The 21,195-nt window shown below is 43.7% G+C and overlaps 1 protein-coding gene across 1 annotated transcript in view; it reads left to right on the top strand.

The window, feature by feature from the left end:
- Nucleotides 1-10,647, top strand: part of KIAA0556 (KIAA0556 ortholog) — a 56,579-nt gene extending 45,932 nt beyond the window's left edge. Inside the window, exons 22-26 of the mRNA XM_030957836.1 lie at nt 1,710-1,849; nt 4,628-4,729; nt 5,383-5,543; nt 7,861-7,949; nt 9,274-10,647. Of these exons, the coding sequence (XP_030813696.1) occupies nt 1,710-1,849; nt 4,628-4,729; nt 5,383-5,543; nt 7,861-7,949; nt 9,274-9,329 (548 nt within the window). The 3' untranslated portion in view covers nt 9,330-10,647. The remainder of the gene's footprint in view (nt 1-1,709; nt 1,850-4,627; nt 4,730-5,382; nt 5,544-7,860; nt 7,950-9,273) is intronic.
- The last annotated feature ends 10,548 nt before the right edge of the window (nt 10,648-21,195 follow it).

Here is a 21,195-nt window from a genome sequence, read left to right as displayed (position 1 = left end):
ACCACTGCACATTGCCAGCTTGTCCTATGGGATGAACTTGGCTTCTATTTCTCCGTGTTTTGGTGATGAACCTCTTTTCCATATGTTTTTTATGGATTCTGTGTATTTCCAGAATGTTTTTTCTCTCAATGGGATGCACCAACAAAGCAGGACAAAGTGAGAGAAGGGAAGGCTTGAGAAGGGTGTGGTGTTTTCTGCTCTTGACATTTCTTCTGTGGTGGGGAAGGACCAGAAAGTTTGCTGAGCTATAAATTCATAAGAAACGATTGAGTTCAGTGCTTTTTTTATTTTTTTAATGGAATCTTTCATTGTGCCTCAAGAAAGAAATTTTTCATAACTCTTGTTCTGGAGATTTAGGCTGTTGTAGACACCCAATGCAGTGATGAAGATCAGGGCTGAGAGTTTGTATTTGATTCAGTGCTCCCTGGGTATCCAAAAAAGGGAATGAGGGGCATGTTGGGATGATTGATGTTCATCAAGGTTGCACTTTTGCTCTGTACCAGCTAAAGTCTTCTAAGAGCTGAAAGCTTCGTACCCAACATACATCTCCCATAGTTCAGGTACATGGAAAGAACATTTATTAGCCTCTTGGAAAGAATAAATAGCACAAATGCTGCAGGAATTGTTTGTCTCTAAGGATCCTCACTGCCTAATAAATAGGGAATTCCATGAAATAAAGGCTTTTCCCCAAGTGCTATTTTGATTTTTATCTTGTATGATACGCCCTGAACTTGAAACATTTATAATGGACAAGAAACATTTTGAAATTGAGAAATGGTAACAAATTCTCTTTAGGAACAGGGATCTTTAACTGACCTGGTTCAGCTCCACAGTACAAAACAGTGGCAGGTAAAGAACCCTCAGCTCCTTTTGAATGATCAGCTTTCCTGCCTGTGCAGTTGTGTAGGGATGTATTAGGATCCCAAAAGAGCATATTTGTCTTAGTGCAATGTTTAATGTGATAATTCACAACTGAATCAAGCTTTTCTTAAACACTTGAGGAATTACTGTGTCATTGCTTCAGTTCTTTATGAATACTTACAGACTTTAGAAAGCAGGACAGGGGGAAATTAATGTCCCTCAAACTGGATTGCTCAGGATTCATAATTCTGAAGCCAGTGCCATCCATCTATGTTTCTTTCCATGTCTTTAACATTCATTTATGTTTTTAATGTAAATGTTCTCTTACAGAGAAAATCTGGTTGCCTGTTCGACAGGGGTTTAATCTTTCCCTCTCGAAGAAATGAAAAAAGGTTTTATTACAGTTACTGATTTTTACCACAAACCTTGAGAAACTCAAGCAAAATCTAGTCTGACTGATGACTGCCTCCTGCAACTCTTCTTGAGATAGGTTTTATATGAGGAATTTGCACAAGTTTATGATAAAAATCTGTGACTTTGTCACCAAAAAGCTGGGAAGTGCCTATTCCTGCTAATGGAATTTTATTGATGAAGTCATAAGTACATACTTGAGAATAAAATGCATCTAGTTACTTGATTCCTGTTTTAAAAATAAATTGGAATGCCAGAATATCTAAGGGTTGTCCTGCTTTTAAATATGTGCTCCACGTTCCTCAGCTGTGCAGTCCTGGGAGTAGTGCTGTAGTGGTGAAAACTCATTCAAGGAGTTGGGAACAGCACAGACTTTTAAATATGGTGTTTCTGAAATATCCATTTTTAGGTTATTTATGCTTAAAGTTTTTTTTCAGATATTGCTGCTTTTCCAGATAGTGTCAACATTTTAGATGATGTATCTGGAGACATCCGGACTCCAGACAAGCTGATTGACAGAGTGAATGACACCACTGATGGCAGGCACATGTGGCTGGCACCAGTTCTTCCTGGTTTGGTACATTTTCCCTTTCCATTCTGTTCTAGTCATGTGTGGGGATGGAACTGGAAGCATGGAGGAAAGGGGAAGCAAATAGAATTCAGAGCTAAATTTGATTTTAGTAACAGATGCTAAATCACTGCTTTTTAGAAGTTGTTTTTATTGCAGCCTCTCTGCCCAGCACAGGCAGCAGCAATGGAGGTTCCCAGGTTTGTCATTTCCTCTCTCCATGGGGCAACAGCAGAAGACTTTCCAGAGATGGTTTTTGAGTCACTGTGACAAAGATACTGATGAAGGAGTGCAATAAACACCTTTCTGGTGCTTTTCAGTTCATTTTTACAAAATACAATGAATGTTGTTCCAGCAGTGAGAAATTCTTTTTTAATCTCATTATCTATGTTGAATTCAAATTTGTAGATTAGGGATGGCAGACTTAGTGTTTCATGTCCTAAGGCCACGGATGATTCAGCCCTTTCAGAAGTCCCATGTTTTATAGCTGGGATATCAAAAATCTAAACAGGAAAAGTAGATCAACTTAGATGATTTCTGACCTTGTTTTGGGAAAGGACATTTTTAGGGGCCTGTAATGGACATAATTAAAGTGGTTTTATTTCTTATAAGAGAATGGATTTAAAAAGAAAACAAAGTATAAACCTGACATGTGGTAAGTTATCACTTACTGTGTTGGTGAACTCCTCACTCCAGATGTTGCAGTTATTAATTAGAATATTAAAAGCGAGGAATTGTTAATTTATATCATGATGTGTTGTAATGAAGGGCTATAATTAAGGTAAAGCTTTTAAGTATACTTGGGAATAGTGAGTGCTTGAATTTCCTAGGGAAGGGGAAGGTCTGTGTGAGGCTTGAGGCTCCTGCTGTGCAGATCCCAGATCTTGAATCCTGGCAATTTGATGGGATGCTCAGATGTCTCTTATAACAGGATGACTGATTGATTTGACAGCCATCTGAGTGTGCTCATGTCCTTACAAAAGACACACTTGCAGAGGCTCTTTCACTTGGGAAAAAGGAAAATAACAAGCTCTGGAATTCTCTCTCTTTGTGTTGTTCTGCCTGACACCAAAGTACTGCAGAAGAGCACAAAATACCAGTATTAAAGGGTAAATTGATAATGTGTGAAATGCAGGAGGCAGAAGCGATTTAATGGTGTTTTCTGTCCTTGAACTGTAGCAAATTACACCTCTGTAAGATCCACAGAGTACTTTTCCCTCCTCCCTCTCCCTGGGATGGTTGTTGAGCTGGAAGGTGCTGGATGGAGCAGTCAGCTATTGATGCTCAGCCTCTGGAGCTGGGCTGCTGAACCAGAGCTTGTGATTGCTCCCATCCTCAGTGCAGCCTGCCTGGGAAGCTGCTTTAACTCTTTGATGTGTTAGAAGCTTCAAAAGCTTGAAGGGAATTGGTATTATAGCCTTTCTTTTCCTTCCTAAATGGCTTTTCCTTTTTAATTCTGAAAGTGGTTTCCTCTTTTTCACATTCATTTCTTACATAAGCAGAATTTGAATTGTTTGTTCTCCTGTTACTGATTGTCATTTTATTCTTTCGTTTGAATGGATTTTTAATCAAATATATCATTTGCTGTGGGATTAACAGTTGTTGTTGGAGACAATGCTCCAGTTGTCTCATGGAAAATCACAGATACAAACATTTCTATTGATCCAGTCTACCTTTCTTTCTTCAGTAAAAAAAACCCCAGCATAATGATTTAATATAACCTACAGTATCTTCTCTAGCACATCAAAGGATTAAAACTTCAGAGGATGCTAAAGATGGAGCTTAAGATATGTTGATGTGAAGTTGATATAGTGGCTCATAAAAGGAGAAGCATGGAATTAACTGTAACAGGCAAGATTGGTTTCCTGCCTGCCTAATCTTTGGTCTTAACATCTTGACATTAACGTCACTGAAAGGCAGATGAATAATACCTCCAGCAGTAATTGTTTAGCAAGCATCTGGAGGATTGTCTCTAAATTCCTGGTAGTATAGCTCACACAAAAAAAAAATGCAAAATTTCTGCAATAGCTTTCAGGGCATACAGGGGAGATTTTAGTCTTGCAAATACAAAAGTGGATTTCATTCATATTTGGTAGAAAGAGATGGAATGGAAGGGAATAGAATAAAATCATGGATTCATAGAGTGGTTTGGGTTGGAAGGGAACTTTAAAATCATTCGGTTCCAACCCCCTGCCACAGGCAGGGACACCTCCCATTGTCCCAGGTTGCTTCAAGCTCTGTTCAACCTGGCCTTGGACACTGAGGGATCCAGGGGCAGCCACAGCTGCTCTGGGCACCCTGTGCCAGGGCCTGCCCACCCTCACAGGGAACAATTCCCTCCCAGTGTCCCATCCATCCCTGCCCTCTGGCAGTGGGAGCCATTCCCCCTTGTCCTGTCCCTCCATCCCTTGGAAATTGTCTCTCCATGCAGAATAGAACAGAACAGAAGAGGCACCAGCTTGTCTTACCCCTAAGGACATGTCTGTATTTGGTTTATGAAATACTCATTAAAAGTGTCTCTCTCGCCCTCCTCCAATTTCCAGGCAGTCCAGGATGACAAGAATGCTCCAGATCTCATCTTCTGTGCTTTAGAGAGCAGCTGTGGGGTAGAGCCAACATCTGGGAATTATCAGCAGGGATGATAGCTGAACTTCCATCCTCAGCATCAGTTCTCTCTCCTCCAGCTATATTTCTTTAAATAAGAATCTCTTTTGATGTAACATGCATGAGAATTCAATTTCTCTGGGGACTTAGTGCTGTTAAATATAAATTAATTCTCTTTTGCAGGTGAATAGGGTATATGTCATTTTTGATGTACCTACCACTGTGTCAATGATCAAGTTATGGAATTATGCCAAGACACCTCAGAGAGGTGTGAAGGAGTTTGGTGTAAGTAATTTTCCTGTGCATTTTGTATGTCCTGGTGAGTCAGCTGCCTCCATTCTGAACGTGTTCTCACAGTTTGTTGAAGTGTGATTCCCTGTAATCTCAAAGGATGGGATTCATCTCATTTAACTCTGCATTTAATATTAAAATGACTAATCTATGCCAGTCATCTGTCCTCCCTTTTTTTTTGTCCAGGGAAAGAAAACTTGATCTCATTTTTGTCTTAGATAATTGTCTTAAGACAGGATAACACTTGCCTTTTTCCACTGACTGTAGAGTAGGCCTGGAAGAGTAGTTTGAACTACAAACCCAAGTTTTAGACAGCTGAAGAGAGGTGAGATTCATTAATTCCTAGATTTAAGAGTGATTCACTCCAATGAATAGAATGGCAATTATGTAAAACACGAAATACATTTTTAATTACCTACTTGAAAGCTGCATTAAAAAACATCACCGACAAGATGAAAAACCTAGGGAGGAAAAAAAAAATCAAACTCCAGCAGCAAATAGAGAGAAATGGAAGTTTTAAGGGACAAAAGCTAAATAAATAACTGGATTTGTGAAACAAATAGGGCAAAATGCTTTTTAGAGACAACTGCTGAAAGCAAGGCCTGATTTCTTGATGGATTTTTGGTTTATTTCTTCAATGTTTGCAGCTTCTGGTGGATGATCTGCTGGTGTACAATGGGATTCTGGACATGGTGAGCCATGTGGTGTCAGGCATCCTCCCCACGTGTGACCCCGTGGTGCCCTACCACACCATCCTCTTCACAGATGATGAGAGGATTTGCCACCAGGAGAGGAGAACTGTTATCAGGTATGGGACTGGGTCTGGCTTGGCACAAAGAATCTTGCCTTTAAAAACTGGTTTGATGTGACTGATGTCAGCAGTGTGTGTATTGCTGAGGAAAATTCCCTCCAGAGCATCCCTGGCCTCACTTAAGGAGGGATAAGGAGATTTTTAGATACGAGGACCAAATTACCAGCTTTGTTTGCAAGCATCTTTTAGCACTTCCTGGTGTTCATGATTTATATTTACATCTGTTTTCATGAAAGCCTGTAAACACAAAATTAAAAAGCTGGGCTTCCTTAGAGAAGGATTAATAAATCCCAATGTTATTAACTAGAGGGGGGAAAAATAGAAAGTTCATGAAAAAACCAAGCATCAAAATTAAAGAAAATAAACTCCTCTGATTTGACACAAATGCTAATTAAGAAGCCAGAATTCTACTATTTTATAAACAGTCTAAAATAATGAACTTCTAAAATGAGAAATGAATTGCATTTGGGGGAATGATGCTTTAAAACCACTAAGTTGGCAATCTCATGGAGAATGTGATGAAATGCAGTGAAAAATGCACTTACATTTAGAAGGTCAGGATTGGTAGGATCTAAAAAACAGTCCCTGGCAAGGAAAGTAAAGATTTGAAAGAATAATTTATTTTAAATGGGATTGAAAAGTGAAAAAATGAGAGCTTATAGAAATGAACACTTTCTTACATGTTGGACAGCTGACAAATAGAGTGTTTTGCACATGCATCACTTGGAAAAAAAAGGCAAGTTTTGCATGGATAAATGGTGTGTGATCCCCCAGAAGGATATTCAAACATTTAGAAATAAGCAGAAGGAACATGAGATGCTCTGAATAAAGACAGAAGTTCACATTTGCCTGCAGGGTTCGTTTTCTTGTGTTTCCCTGAAGCATTGGCTGTTGGCCACTGCTCCTGCCAGAGGTTAAATAAATGATTATTGTTTGGATGTGTTGTGTTGGACTTGTGTTTTTGTGTGAGTGGCTGTGTTGTCATGGTAAAATTTGGAGGTGAACAATTTCTCAAAGTGAAAAAGCCACTGAAATGAAAATGCCTTGAGGAAATGAAAGTTTTGAGAAAAATTTCAGTGGGATAGAAAAAGCAGAAGGATGGGAAATGAACCCTTACTTTCCTCAGCTTCAGATCTTTCTATGAGTAAAATCATTTTATTGAAACCAGGGAATCACCAGCTGTAATCACAGATCTTTTTTACATAACTTCCTTTGCACATATTTATAAGATATATGTCCTTTGATCTACTTTAAAGAGGAGTTTTTGGGGTCACAGACACTGCATGGTCTCTTTTCCAGCTGAGCCTCTTCTCCTCCAGACTCCTGAGCAGGAGTTTTCTTGCTCTTTCTTCCCAGCCTGGTCTGCAATCATCTTTTCTCTTTTTTTTCACCTCCTACCCTGCTAAAATACAGGGTACTCCAGCAGCAATGGAAGACATGCTGGATAATATCCTTTCATTTTAAAAATGCTCTGGAGCTTTTGGATACTGTTGCTTGTGATGTTGGCTTGTTTTATGAACCTGAACTTGAGTCTGATATTATCATCAATACTTTAAGTTTTGGTTTGCTTCAATATTGGCTCTTCTGCTTCACTCTGACAGTTGGAGGGACATTAAGTTTTTCTTCAGAAATAGAAAGCCATTTTGTGCGAGCCATTTTTCTTTTATTGCAAAGGCACAAATGGTTTTTTTTGGTCTATGTGAAAGGGAGATTTTATTAGTGATGTTTTCCTTACCTTTCCTTTCCTTACCTTTCAATTCAGCTCATGTTTTTTCCTGTAATTTGTTTATTTTAATTTACCTTTGAAGTTATTACTTTTTTCCCCAAAAATAAATGGTTAAAAGTTTGCAAGCAAAAAAAAGCCTGCAAGCAAAACTTGTCACAGTAAATGAATTTTGTTTAGTTCAGAAAAGTTTCAGTGCTCTTTCAGAATTAGAAAGCAGTATGGAAGTTCCATATGAGGATTTTTATACCCCCTTTGTGCTCTGATTTAAAATCTCACTTTGCTTTGTGGTTCAAGCTGTGTAGGCAGGCTGGAAAATTGTAGAGTGAATATGATATTTATATTTGAATGTGTGCCTGAATGAATGCCACTAATTAAAACTGGCAGGAAATCCTTCAGGTGGATGAGGACAGGATAATTCCTGTGTGGGTAATCCTGTGTGCTGTGGCTGTGCTGTGGAGCTGTTGAGCTTGCAGGACTCCAAACATCCCTTCTTTGGTATCCTTGTCCACAATTTTCACTCATAATAACTCTCGTAATTTTCCCCAGTGTTGATGATTTTGGCCCTTGTACTGATTTCAATCTTTTCAGCAATCATGTGGGGGATCAGGATGTACGAATGATGAATGAAAATGAGATTGTCACCAGCAGCAAAAAGAAACAAGTTGTGGCTGATCCGGGTGAGTTCTGCCTTCCACATTTTTCTTCTGCTCAATTCCTGCAGACACAGTGTGGATAATGAGCATTGTTATAGCCCTAAACTGGGAAAAGTGGGAAGTCTTCGTGTATATTTAGCTCTGCTTTTTCTGTCATAAAAAGACAAACTGCAAATCTCATCATCTGGTGGGTTTCTACTCTGTATCTAAATCTGAAAGGGGATCATGTGGTGGTGGCTCACAGCATCACAACTGCAGAAATCCTCAGCAAAGAAACTGGCTGAAGAGAAATTGAAAATGGCTGTTAATTGTACAGGTTCATTGTTAGCTTTTGGAATAAAAAGTTCTTTGCATCCCCACTGGCCTTTTAAGCAGCTTCAGAGATGGTTCAGATGTGTCTGAAAATCACACAGACCCAGAATCACAGTGAGTGGAACAAGGGGGGAACCCTGTTGACTCTGTTCCTCCCACTGTCTTTCTGGTTGGTCTTTTTGCTTACAGAGTGATAATTAAAAAGACAACCTCTCTTTTTTCCCAAGGAGAAAGACTAGATTGTATTTATAGTCTGAAGAGTACCAGTCATTCATTGTAAATTACTCAGAATAGCTCCCTAAATACATCTCAAATTCTCAGCCAAGCTGGTATATTCATGATTGGTTTTCTCTCCTGAGCATGACACTTTCTCCAATTAGTTCTCTAGAAAGTGTTACAGATATTATTTGATGGCTTTTAATAACAGTTCTGTAGGAGAAGGATTTGAAATGCCATTGCCTGTGAAAAAACAGCTTGAAAGTTATTATATTGGAAAATACTTGTCAAAAGTATCCTGAACATCTCTGTGCCCACTGGAATGGCATCCTGGCTTCCAGAGCAGACCTGTCCAGTAAAGAACAGCTGTCATTGCCATGGCCATCACAGCTTTTCCTTAGCTCTGAGGACACAGAGCCTCTGAAGTCACCAGCTGAGGGTGCCTGTTGCCCTCTGCCCCATGTCCCCTCTGCAGTCCTGGCTGGTATCAGCCACAGAGGGTGTTGATAACACATTTATGGAATGATTTGGGTTGGAGGAGACCTCAGGGGGTTCCCTTCCTGAGGGAGGGTTCAGCCTCCTACTCAGGACAGTGCCAACTCTGAATTCAGAGCAGCTTGCACAGGAAAGGAATTCCATGGGGCTGAAAAAGCTGGCAGCACTCAGTGTCACAAACATCACTGAGAAGGGCAGCTCTGCTTCATTCTGGGGTGGAAAGAGAAATGAGCATTTTTGTTCTTTATTTTACTCCATGTTATTTTACTCCATGTCAGTTTACTACACTGTTGGTCCTAAAGCTGCCCTTCATTTTCCTCAACAGCTCTGCGCCCCAAAACCTGCATCAATGAGAAAGGACAGCAGAGGAGGAGAAGATAACAAGGAAAGTCCTGGATGCATCCAGCCCTAAGTAACTGCACTCCAGATCTCCAAAATCTGCATATCCAAATGGAAGATTTTCTATGTCTGCTGCTGCTGAACCACCTCCTCTTGTGAGAGGCAGTTTTATATGCTACAGGAATTTTTTTTCAGAATGAAATATGAAGCATGAATTCAGTTTCCTGGGGTTTTTTTTGGTCATGATCTGTCTGAATTTCCCCCCTTATCTCTTAATTGAAAATCCAGGGAAGAAGGAACATAAAAGAGAGAGTGAGAACCTTTCTGCTGACAACTGTTCTGCCAAGTACTGAGAACTTGGGTTAAGCAGGATTGTCCACAGGTTTTTTAGATTATTTCTAAAGCTTTTATTCCTAAATCCTAGCTGGATGATCACGAAGATCCTCACTGGAAGGAGGTGTTGCTTTATTTCTGATGCCTGTAAATAGTTCTCAGGGAAATGCACTTATTAGAGGAAATACTCTTTAGCTGTCTGTCTCTGGGCATGTTTTGGTGCCAGGGCTGTCTGCAGGAGCTGCCACTGTTTCTGACACCTAGACAGGTTCCACTGGGCTTGCAGAAATGTGATGGATGCTTTTAGGAAGTAGAGATCAGGAAGTGGCTTTATCAAGGTTTAATAAGTGCATTTCAGCTGTCACCTTTTCATGTTTTGCAGTGAAATAATTATTTCTTTCATCATTTCACTACCATGGAAAAATCAAGTGAGGTGTTTTGCCTGGAGTGCCATTGACAGGCGCTCTGCACATCCTTCAGAGTTCTCCTGCTACAGAGCAATGTTTTTTCCTTCTATTTTGCCTGAATTTTTATGAACAAGGAGGCCATGCCTCTGTGCTGCACTAACCAGATGTTGCCAGCAACAGATCATCACTTCTGAGAAATGGTAAATGCCTTTTAATTAGCTGAAGGTAAGGAGAGAAGTTCATTTTTAAACAAAAATACCCTGCACATGTAGTCATTTAAATAAAAACTCTAACCAAGTAAATATGCTGCAGGATTTGCTATGCAAATGTACTGTTCCCTGAAAACTTGGTGTTTGTGACAACCTGTAAATCTCTTCCATGGATTCTCATTTAGAACTTGCTCATTGCTGTGAGTCTGTGATTGTTTCCAGAGAGAACTGAATGCTGAATTCAGGATGTGCTTTTACACATAAACCAGAGATAGTGGTGCAGCTCAATTTAGAATCAAACTGTGCTGCTTCCCTTTCTGCCCTGTCAGAAATGTAATATCTTGTATATTTGCTTATTAAAACTTCACTGCTGTTGCCTGAGCTGAAAGGACACAAAATACCAATGCATTTCCCAGGTTTCTCTGTACTGATGGAGCAAAAGAATTTATTTTGTACTAAATACAAACTACTTTACTTTTAAATGTAAAATAGTGTGTGTGAGTACATTGTACTTTGTTTAAGGGCTCTTCCCAAGCTGCACTGACTGTAGAACCCTCTTGTTCTGAGAACTCTCCCCTTCTTTGTTTCTGGTGTAATTTTACCAAAAAACCAAGTGCTAATTTTTGCTCCACATCATATAACAGGCAACTCCAAATGAAAAAGAGGAGGAGCTGAGAGGAGGGGTATTGGAAAGGCTCAGAGCAGATATAAATGTCTATGTTTGGAAGGGGAGAGGTTGTAGCAAGGTTTTCAAGGCTTAAGGCACAATCTCAGATTTGTCATGTAGGCAATCTCTGGATGGGATGGGGCCTGTCACATTGTTTGTTCTTCTGAGAAAATTGCATTGGATGTGCAGAGAAATGAAACCTGCTGTTTCCTGGCACTGAACAGCATCTCTCTTATTGATCTGAAAAGGTAAGAGGGGGAGAGGATTTCCTGTGCTCACCTGTCTTCTCTGGATCTGTCTGGAGCATCTCAAATCCTCCATGGTGGGCTAACGATTTTTCAACCCTAATGCTCCAGTTTTGGAAATTATTGCAAACTATTTGGTCAAGCTCAGATGGATCACAGTTCTCTCTGTGTTTCCCTGCCACCAAGTCTTCCTCACCTCAGCTGGTGACTGCAGCCAATTTTCAACACCTTTTGCCCCTGGAAATCTGTATCCAGTGCAGCTGGTCTGGCATCTGCCACAGAGTGCAGTGGCTTCAACATTTCCATCCCCTCCCTGCAGCCCTTGGACCCATTCAGATTCCCCACAGCTGCCACATTGTGTGGAAAGACCATGATAGTCTTGAAAAATATTTTCAAAGATTGTCAAGCTGTGGAACATCCTCCCTTGCAGTGTCTGTGTGTGAAAGAAGGGTTTGCCAGGCTGCTGTCTGGGATGACAAAAACCACCAAGGCACAGCCTCATGGACTCCTTGGTTCCAGTCAGTCATTCTAGAGAGCAGCAGAATGTTTGGAAAATACTTCATTCATCTCTGTGGGGTAGGAGCTGTCAGTGTTTGCCCTCCTAATTGGAGCTGAGATGTAATGACCCTTTATATAACCAAAGATAATTAAGAGTCCTAGTCAGCCCTATACACTCAAACATAGACACTTGACTCATTTCTTCAGTGAATCAGGGTTTAAAAAAGGGTTTATTCAATTTTTTACCTTTTTTTTTAAACTAACTCCTCACAAGTACATTCATGTCAGACTGGCATTTACAGGAGGGACAAGAGGAAGAGTAAACATGCAATCAAGAAAATCCCCACAGAGCTCTTGAGTCAATGTCAGGCACAGTTTCATCAGGAGCAATTCAGCAAGGATGTGCCCAGTAACATCATTTGACATTGTCAAAAGCACAGCAAAGGGAAAGGAAGGATTCATAGGAATTCTTGCTGAAGATACTGATGTAAATTAATAAAGTTTCACCCAATTTCAATAGACTTTTATGCCATAGTTGCTCACCTTTACCTGTTGTGGTTGGATTTAAAGGGCTTGGATCAAGATAACAGAAATCAATTTGTTTGTCCCACAGTGACACTGAGAAGGGCAGAGGATAAAGAAATAATCTGTGAGGAAGTACATGCCAGGCTGCCTACTGTTTGATCTAGAAGAAGATATTTTTGTCAGTGTTCACAGTGTAATCTGAGATGCCTGGAAAAGCCTGCAACTTTTCAATTTCTGCTTTTTTGTGCTTTAATCCAGGAGCATTTATACAGCAGGGAGAGGCACCTGTCCGTGGAAAAGGGAGCAAGCAGTGGTGCAGGGTGTGAAAGGCAGCACAGAAGACATGGAAACCTTTGTATTCCTGAGTCAGGACACTCAAACACAAACCCAGAGGAGCTACATCCAGCAGTTGAATGAAACTGAGCCCTGCTCATGGCTAAGTCTGCACTGGGCCAGGAATTGCAGTGCAGCATCCTGCTCTGCTGGTGCTGTTCTCTGTAAAATCTGCTCCTGCTGCACTTGTGCCATGTCCCTGCTGTGTCACTCCCCTGGGGATGCCCAGCCCTGCCACACCAGGGATGTGTGCTGGGCTGTGGCACTGACAGTGCCCATGAGGGACTGGATGGGGGTCTTGGAACACCCTGCAATGGCCAGAGACAGGAGCTGCTGCCCCAGCTCCTGTGAGGGGGAGAGCAGTGCATGGAGGAGGTTGAATGGAGTCTTGAAGCTTTCTGAAAATTCCAGGAGATGCTCACTTCCCAGCAGAAGTCAGGCAGGAGCACACATGAAGGGCTGTATTGGCATTTGGGTTCTGCCACATGCAGGGGATGAAGTCAGCTTTCCTTTGACTGATTGTGAGAGAAGCATTTCCCATTCTCTCCTGCTCTCTGCTGTCCTCCCTGCTGGATGCAGCTCCACACCATCCACTGGTAGGAGCCCAAACCTTGTCTAGGGTGCCTTGGGCTGCCCTCTGTGTTCTGGGGCTGCTCATCCAGGATGCTGAGCTCCAACAGGAGCTGCTCTTCTGGTAAAGTCACTGAAGCAGCAAAATCTCTTCCAACATTCTTCAAGAAATGTGAATTCCAACATACACCACGTGGTGATGGCTTCACCATTGTCCTTCACCAGGTACTGAAACTGTACCCTGCAGCATCCTGGGTTCCCTTTTAGCTTATTTCCCATCATGACCATCTTTTAGCTGCATCACCATGCTTAGAAGGTCACTTTGTCTGCCAAAACCATTCTGAAAGTGCTGCTCAGAGTCACTGTTTGCCTTGCTGCTGTGGCCAACCTGTTCCACTCTCCAGACACAGGTGCTCAGATGTGCTGCAGGATTAGTTTAAGTTCTTATATTTCCATAGGAGGGGCACTTGCTCCCAGATCTGGGGTGAGACCCACTCCTGTGTCACAGCACTGTTTGTGTGGGGTCCCTGGTTTTGGGGATGGCAGTGCTGTGTTCTTGCTGGGCTGTTGTGTGCCCAGAACTGCTGTAGGAGAACTGCTCATTTTGGAGGTGTCTCCTCTCAGGAGCAGAGAGACACGTTGGTAGGGAGCACTGGGACACTCTGGGAGGGTACTGGGACACCCTGGGACGGTGTCTGCTGTGTCTGCTTCCCTCTGTGGGCTGACCCTGCTGGTCAGAGCACAGCAAGGGAGGGACTTCCTGGCTCAGGGGCCTCTTTGCCCATTTCTGTGACTATTTGCTTGTTTGCTGAGAAATGACTTAGAGCCCATGTGAGACACAAACATCCCTTTATCACACTGCTTGTATCACCCTAATGGAATTCTGTCAGCTGAGGATAAAATGTGGACTAAGAAAGCAATTATAGAGTGAATCTCCAAGCTACAGGAAGAGCTGAGGGATGGGGACCCAGTGCCCAGCTGGAGTAATTTCTTGTCCAACTGCCCTCTAAATCTTGCTGGGAAGGGATCAATTTTCCACCCCTGTCTGACAGCATCAGTTCCCTTCACCCTGGCTCAGGACCCTGTGAAGTGCTGCAGTGTTAAAGATCTGGGCCCCAAAGGAAACACTTGCAATTGGTGACTTCCTTCTTACTGCCCTAGAAATTCCTGGAGAAGGGAGAAATCAGGCTGACATCTCTCTGGTGTTCCCTTCCTGAGCTGCTGCCTGAAAGAGAGGACTGACCATCCCAAGGAGCAGCAGGGTAGGAGTTTCCCAGCCTGGAATATTGCTTCCAACACCCCATGAGCCTCCACCCATGGCTCACTGCTTTGGCTTTAATTAGGATAGGAAAAGCACATGACCTGTGAGCTGCTCTCCCCAGGTGTCCTGGTTATTTCTGGAAAGTCTCAATTATGCAGTGAGACCACAGAGAGATCCTGCCTTTAGCTTTCAGCTTGCTCAAGGTGTCTTTGGCTGTGACTAAAATCAGCTCTCAAAGTCTTAGTGTTGGTCTCTGTCCTATTGCTCATAGACATTCCCAAAAATGCCCAGACTTTGTGCTGTTTCTGGAAAGAGAATGGACATTCTGGGAACTATAAATCCAAGGAAATATATCAGACAGGTAGAATTAGCTCACCTGAACTCCTCCCTCTAAGATATCACAGAAACATCAGGAATGGAAAAGACCTCCAAGATCATTGAGTCCAACCTGTGACTGATCACCACCTTGTCAGCCAGACCAGAGCATTCATAACTCCTCAGTTACAAAAGCAGGCAGGTCTCTCAGCCAACTGTAAAATAAAATATCCAAGAGAATGATGGAGGGAAACAGCACACGAAAGAATGACAGGATTTTGTTGGCAGCAATGTGGCAGCTGAGGGAAGGTCCTGTTTGTGCAGGAGGAACATGGAATGAAGCCTGAGGAGGATAAAAACACAGAGTGAGGGGACAGGAGCAGATGTGTGCCTCAGGGAAAGTGCTGCCTGCGTGGAGGAAGTGAAATTCAGCAGTGCTGGTTGGGATCGTGGAATTGGTGTTTCAGAGCTCCATTGCTTGTTTTCCTCAGCTTATCTGGGAAAGGAGCCTCACACTGGTTTTTGACAGAACATTGTGCTGGGCTAAGCATGTGGAAGTGAATGTCAGTGCTAGAAATAGCCAAGTCTCCTCAGCAAAAGAGCATTTATAACCTGAAAGTTTTGTGGCCCTGGAGGAGCCTGGGGAGGGAGCAGTGGAAAGGGAAATTTTGGGTCTGGACGCTGCACCTCAGAGCCGTCATAAGGGCCAGGAAGAGACTGGAACTCAGCTGCTGCCTCCTGAGAGTGTGAGCCCAGCTGGGAATTATGGAATGAACTGGTCTCCAGATTATCCCTGAACTGGTGTCCAGACTCTATCCCTGAACAGGTCCCCAGATCTGTTTCACCTGGAGCTGGAACAGATGAGAGGCAAATTCTGGGATGCAGAACAAGTGTGGTCAGCAGCGGGGCAAGGGAGCACAGAGGGAGCTGCTGTGGCTGGAAGGTTTCTCAGGGAAATGACTCCTCACCTGGGGGACCATTGTGCTGGAGAAAGAGAAGGATCCTGTGGTAAATACAGTGAGCCAGGACAGCTGAGCCCTTTTATCTCTTTCCCTGAGAATTCTCTTCTGCCTGACAGCATGAGGTGGCTGCCAGAACAGAGGTTTCTGTGTGAAACAAGCTGGGGAAAGGACTTTCATCTTGGGCAAGAAAGAGCTTTGATGTCTCATCAGAAAGGGCCAGGGGCCAAGGGAGGCCCAGCAGAGCAGGAGGAGGCTCCAGCCAGCCCAGGGAGCTGGAACATGGTGGGGCTCAGCCCTGCAACACCCCAGTGGGGCTGTTCCTGCCTCTTATTATTCCTGGCTCTGTGCTCCCATCCATCAAAGGTTTCCCTGACTGCTTTCTGCAATTACACATCTCTTTTTTTTAACCTTACAGAAGTCAGACTGGGTTACACAGAGCTTCAAGCAGTTTGGCCTGGAAAACTTCTAGGGATGGATGATGCAGAGCCTCTCTGGGCAATCTTTTAATACTTAACTGTGCTCATAGGCAAAAAGTTTTTCCTTTGGCACATAATAACGTGTACCCTCCCCCTGATTAAAGGCACAGATCAGCATGGATAAACCTTCTGGCATTGCAGAAAGGTCATCTCTGTTGTTGTCATTGAGCTGTGTAATAATAAATTCCATCTCTCAGCTATAATTTCAGATTTGCAGATTAGCAGAAGTCCTATGATCCACCTCTTTCCTGGTATGCTGGAGACACTGCTAAAAATAGAGTGAGTAGCAAAGCTACCTGCAATGGTCTGAAACTAAACAGTGGTAAAAACTAATTTACAGTGAATGTCAGTTCTGGCTTGTTTCCAAAGGAATGTTTTGGGATGGCTTGCTGGATACTGGAAATTGTTTGGTAAGGATTCCTTGGTGAACAGATGAATCAAAGTGACATTTCCATTACCAACAGGAGATCTGTCTGAGGCCAGAATTCATGGGGAAGGATGTGGGATGATAGTATGACTTTTCATTATGTTTAATATTGTCAGAGAAATTAAATAGCCACTATTATTCATCTCTCTGGGGTAGTAACATATCTGAATATTAACACAAAATGAGAGATCTGATCAAAACCCACTGACCCAGCAAGGCATTGATGTGTATTTTAATCACTCTCTTTGGGCCACTCAGATAATTTACTCTTCATCATAAATTGGCAAGAAGCTCTGGTGTGCATTTCTCAGGGCAGGGCTGGGGAGGATCAGTGTCCTGCCCTTGTGTGTGAGCCCTTTGCGGTGTCCCAGTGCCACCTGTGTTCCTGGGGGAGCAGCATCAAGGCCCTCAGGACATCTGCACTGTTGTCACCTGCCTGTGGGCTGGGAATAAGTGCCCAGAGATGATTTATGGGGCATTTGTTTCCCTGTCAGGCTCTGAGGAGGGGAGAGGTCAGTGGGGGAGAGCTCCAGCTCAGAGTGGAAAAGAAATGGAAACTTTTACAGAAATGGATGGATAGGAAAAATGGAAAAGGGTCTCAGGAGGCACTTTCACCTTGGAAAACAAAGATTGTAGGTTTATTGTGAAAATTACTGAAGTCAGGTTGAAATGGAGTGTGCCAGGGGCAGTGGCTGTATAAATGTATAGAGAGCACATCATGAGGAGCAGACATTCAGGGAGGACTAATGGAGAAGGCATTACTGGTAATTAATGGCACTGCCCAAACCCTTGTGACTCACAATTCAGGCCAGATGATGCCTGTAATTGATATAAAGATGCAGACAGTTGCCTAAAACTTGCTGTGCTGTATTTTAAGTCATAAAGCAGAAGAGCTGGTGGACTTGTTTTGCATAAAGCATTTGCATTATGCAGGGATATTATTATTAACAGTATGAAGGGGTAACCCTTGAGGTCATAAAATGCATGGTTCAATGAGTGACTTTGACTGCAATTATGCATTAGAGATATTAATGAGAAGGCTGACAAATGAATTGGTGATGCATGTAGATCTAACCACAGCAAAGAGCCCTCCAAACCAGTGCTACAAAAAGTTTGCCATTTATCTTCTTTATCCACTGATGCAGATGTAAATTAAGTTCTTTTATTATTTTAAAAATATTGCTGTTGTTTTTGTTGTTAGAAGTTTGGTTTAGTTTTTGCAGCACAGAGTTTATTATTCAGGATTTTTTACTGGAATGCTGTCTGATCAGAGGGGCTGGACAAACTGACCTCCAGAGGCTCCTTCCAGCTGAAATTATTCTGTGATTCCATGAGCAGTATGCATCAGGACCCTCTGTTTAACACAACTTATCTGCTGAAGAATCTGCTCCGCCAACTGGAGCCCATTGAGCCACAGCAGGGGGCATATTAATAGGTTGCTTATTTAATGCAATCAATCAGTGCAAACTACAGATTGCCTGAGGCTGGAAAAAAAATATTGTTGTCCTCACACTTCTGACCAGACATCTGCTCTGGGAGATGGCAGGGGGGAGGCAGGCTGTGCCAGGCTCTGAGGCCCTCAGGACACAGGCAGGATGAATGCCCAGCAGCCAGCATGGCCCTTGAATGAGTGTGATACTAATGACTCTGGACCCAGGCATGGCTGGAAAATAGCAAATGTAATGCCTGTAGTTAAGAGAGAAAAGCAAAGAAAGTAATTTGGTATGGTATTGGGTTTTCGAGCTCGAGAATATGTGTTCGAGGGAAAAAAAATAGTTTAATGAAGAGTAGACAGAATGCAACATGGATTTAAAGGCTAATTTTTCACTGTGTGTCTGATTGCCTGCCCCGCCTGTCTCCATACAAGTGGAGGTGATAACATTTTGGAGAGAAGGCTTATTTATGCTAAGGGGCCAGGCAGGAGGGGCTGGAATCAGTGTGAATTGTCCAAGAAGAACAATGGCTGAATCCCTTTAACTGTCACAGTAATGGGGCTGTGTAATTGCTTTTCTGTCTGAATAGCAGGCAGCAAGACCTAGAGCCTAAAGACAGAGCAAGCTTGTAACAGGGCACATTCTGGCAAGCACAGGATGTTAAAAATCAACGCCAAAAAAATTGCTTTCAGGCCTGTGTATTTAAGACTGTCTTAGTTTGGTTGTGCTGACTCAGTTCTGAGCTCTGCAGGGAGAAGGGCTCTTCCTGCAGGTGTGGGCGGCCAGCCCTACCCTCCTGTTGTGTTAGGAGTGGGTGAGTGCAGAAAAAATACACTGGACACAGACAAACTCTCTGGGATGGTGGGCAGACAGCTGTGCTCCTCTCCCCAGCAAAGCAGCAAGGCAAGCTGAGACCTGGGGAAGGATGAAAGGACTTGGTAATGCACATCAACAAGAGGAAAATGAGCTGAAAATCAATGGAATTTTCTACCTGTGTAGAAATCAGGGAAGGTGCCTCAAGCACAAGGAAATGGTCACAAAGATAATGCAGTAATTGAAGACTGAGACATCTTCACAGAGAAGAGCTGCCTTCAAGGTATAAATGCAGCAGAGGGGAAGGAAGAATTGAGGAGTCTGTAAAGGACCGGTGGAGTGGGTTTGTCCTGCTGCTTTCTTCCCCTTCCCCTGAGCACTCGGGCTGCTGTGGCTGGCAAGGCTCTGGGACAGGCTGTAGGGCTCAGAAGGTGCAGATTATTATTATTATTATTATTAGTAGTAGTAGTAGTAATAATAATAATGAATAGAAGCTCTGACAAGACTGGCCAGCTCCAGCTGGAAGCAAATAACTTGGAAATCCCTCTGGAATAGCTAAAAGCCAAGACTCTCAGGGTAAAAGACCTGATGCACATCTCCAGAGTGGGTGGAGGTGATTCACAGCACAACTGACCCGGTGGAAGGAGACACTGAAACCTGAGAGGGACCCAGAACTGACAGTATTTGACAGAACCAGCCCTGGTGATGTAAGGTTAATAAAAATAATTCACGGGCTTGTGCTGGATCTGAGGCATGAGGAGAATGAGACTAAAAGAGAAAATTGAGCATATTGTTTGATCTCATGAGCATGAGAAACCACAGAGCCTGTTCTCAGAGGAACAAATGATTAAGACTTTACAGGCAGGGAGGGCAGGGAACATATAAAGATGGATATGGCTAAATGTGTTTTTGTCAGTGGTCCACTGGAGGTTATGGAAAGCTCCAAAGAGAGACCTCAGAGAGAGCTGGGGGTCGGGTCTGCCCCAGAAAAATGAGTGTGGAGCAGTGCCTGTGTGTGTTCTGTGGGAGGAGGATCAGCCTAGTCCCACCCAGGTCATCCATAGGGACAGGTTTTCCTACAAGAAAGAGCCAGGAGAGCAGAACAGGATGCAGGGAATGTTTGTGTGAGACTCAGTGCACAGAGCCTTCCACTGGGTTTGTGATGGCCCACCCTGGGGGATTTACTCTGAGGGGACACGCAGAACATCTCCAGTGACTCCAGAATGTCTCCAGTGACTCCCATCACCCTGCACAGCCTGTGCCCACCTGAGAGGGAGCTGGCTTTTCCCAGTCCCTTTGGGGGCTGTCCCTGTCCCAAAGGCACACACTGCACAGCCCTGTTTTCCCTGGAGGTGCCTGGGGGTGCCAGCTGTGGGCATGGCACTGCCCTGTGCCAGCTGTGGGCAGTGCCTGTGTCTGCACAGCAGCTTGGAAGTGAAAGAAATTGCTACCAACAGGGAGCTTCAACCAATGTCTTTGTGAGTGCAGCAGAGACCATCCTGCACCAAAGTCAGTGTCCCCACAGAGATGTGCCCAGCAGGTCCAGAGTGTGGCTGTGGCCCCCTCCCATTGCCCAGGGTGTCTGGATCTGTGCTGGCACTGGGAATGATCTCCTCTCAGTGCTTTTGTAATTGTTTTTTTTTTTTTTTTCTCCCCCCTGTTATTTTTGGAATAAGCTTTAGAAGTGGATTAGTGCCCAGCAGAGGGGAAGGGGGGCTGAACTCTCAGGTTACCTCTTGCCCTCCTCAGGGCCTGGCAGGAGCAGCAGGATGGATGTGTTCTGGGGTTGGTTTGATGTGTTTGTCTCACTGAGACCAGGGAAGTGACTCTTCCTAAGAAGTGTCTGAGAGGGAACTGGGTGAACCAGGGCAGGGCAGTGTGGCTGCCACTGAGCAGCAAGGACATCCCTGCAGCCCTCCACTCTCACCTTTACAGAGCAGGCTGCAAGGCCAGGCCTGTGGGAGAACCTGGGGGACAAACTGCCCATCCATGGCTCATTGCTGGTTCCCAGATGGGAGGAAGGAGCTCCAGGGCCATGTTCCTGTGTGTCCTCCTTCCCTTGGGACAGGCTCCATGGCACTGCTCACCTTGGGGGACCCTTGCAAGGGGCCACAACCTTTCAGCTGGGTTAACACATCTGAGCTGGTCCGTCAGCCCAGTCCCCACAGACTGGGAGAGCTGTGGGTCACAGACCTTCCCCTGTCTCACTGCTGGGGTGGTGATTTAGGAGCACGTGGCACAGCTTTGTACCCTGGCCCCCATGACCTGGTTGGGCTCACCACAGCTGCTCACCACTGTGCTCTGGGTTTGTGCCTCTGAAACCAAGGATTCAGTTGGGCAGGGGAAGGTTTGAAATTCCCAGGTCTCATTCTAGTGTGTGTTCAGGTTATGGTCCTGACTGATTTGATGTGCAAAGCACCTTTAGACAAATAAA

Source organism: Camarhynchus parvulus, chromosome 14, assembly GCF_901933205.1.
Source record: "Camarhynchus parvulus chromosome 14, STF_HiC, whole genome shotgun sequence".
In the NCBI taxonomy this organism is placed as follows: Eukaryota; Metazoa; Chordata; class Aves; order Passeriformes; family Thraupidae; genus Camarhynchus; species Camarhynchus parvulus.
Note: the sequence above shows the minus strand (reverse complement) of the source record. Positions and strands in the feature narration are given on the sequence as shown.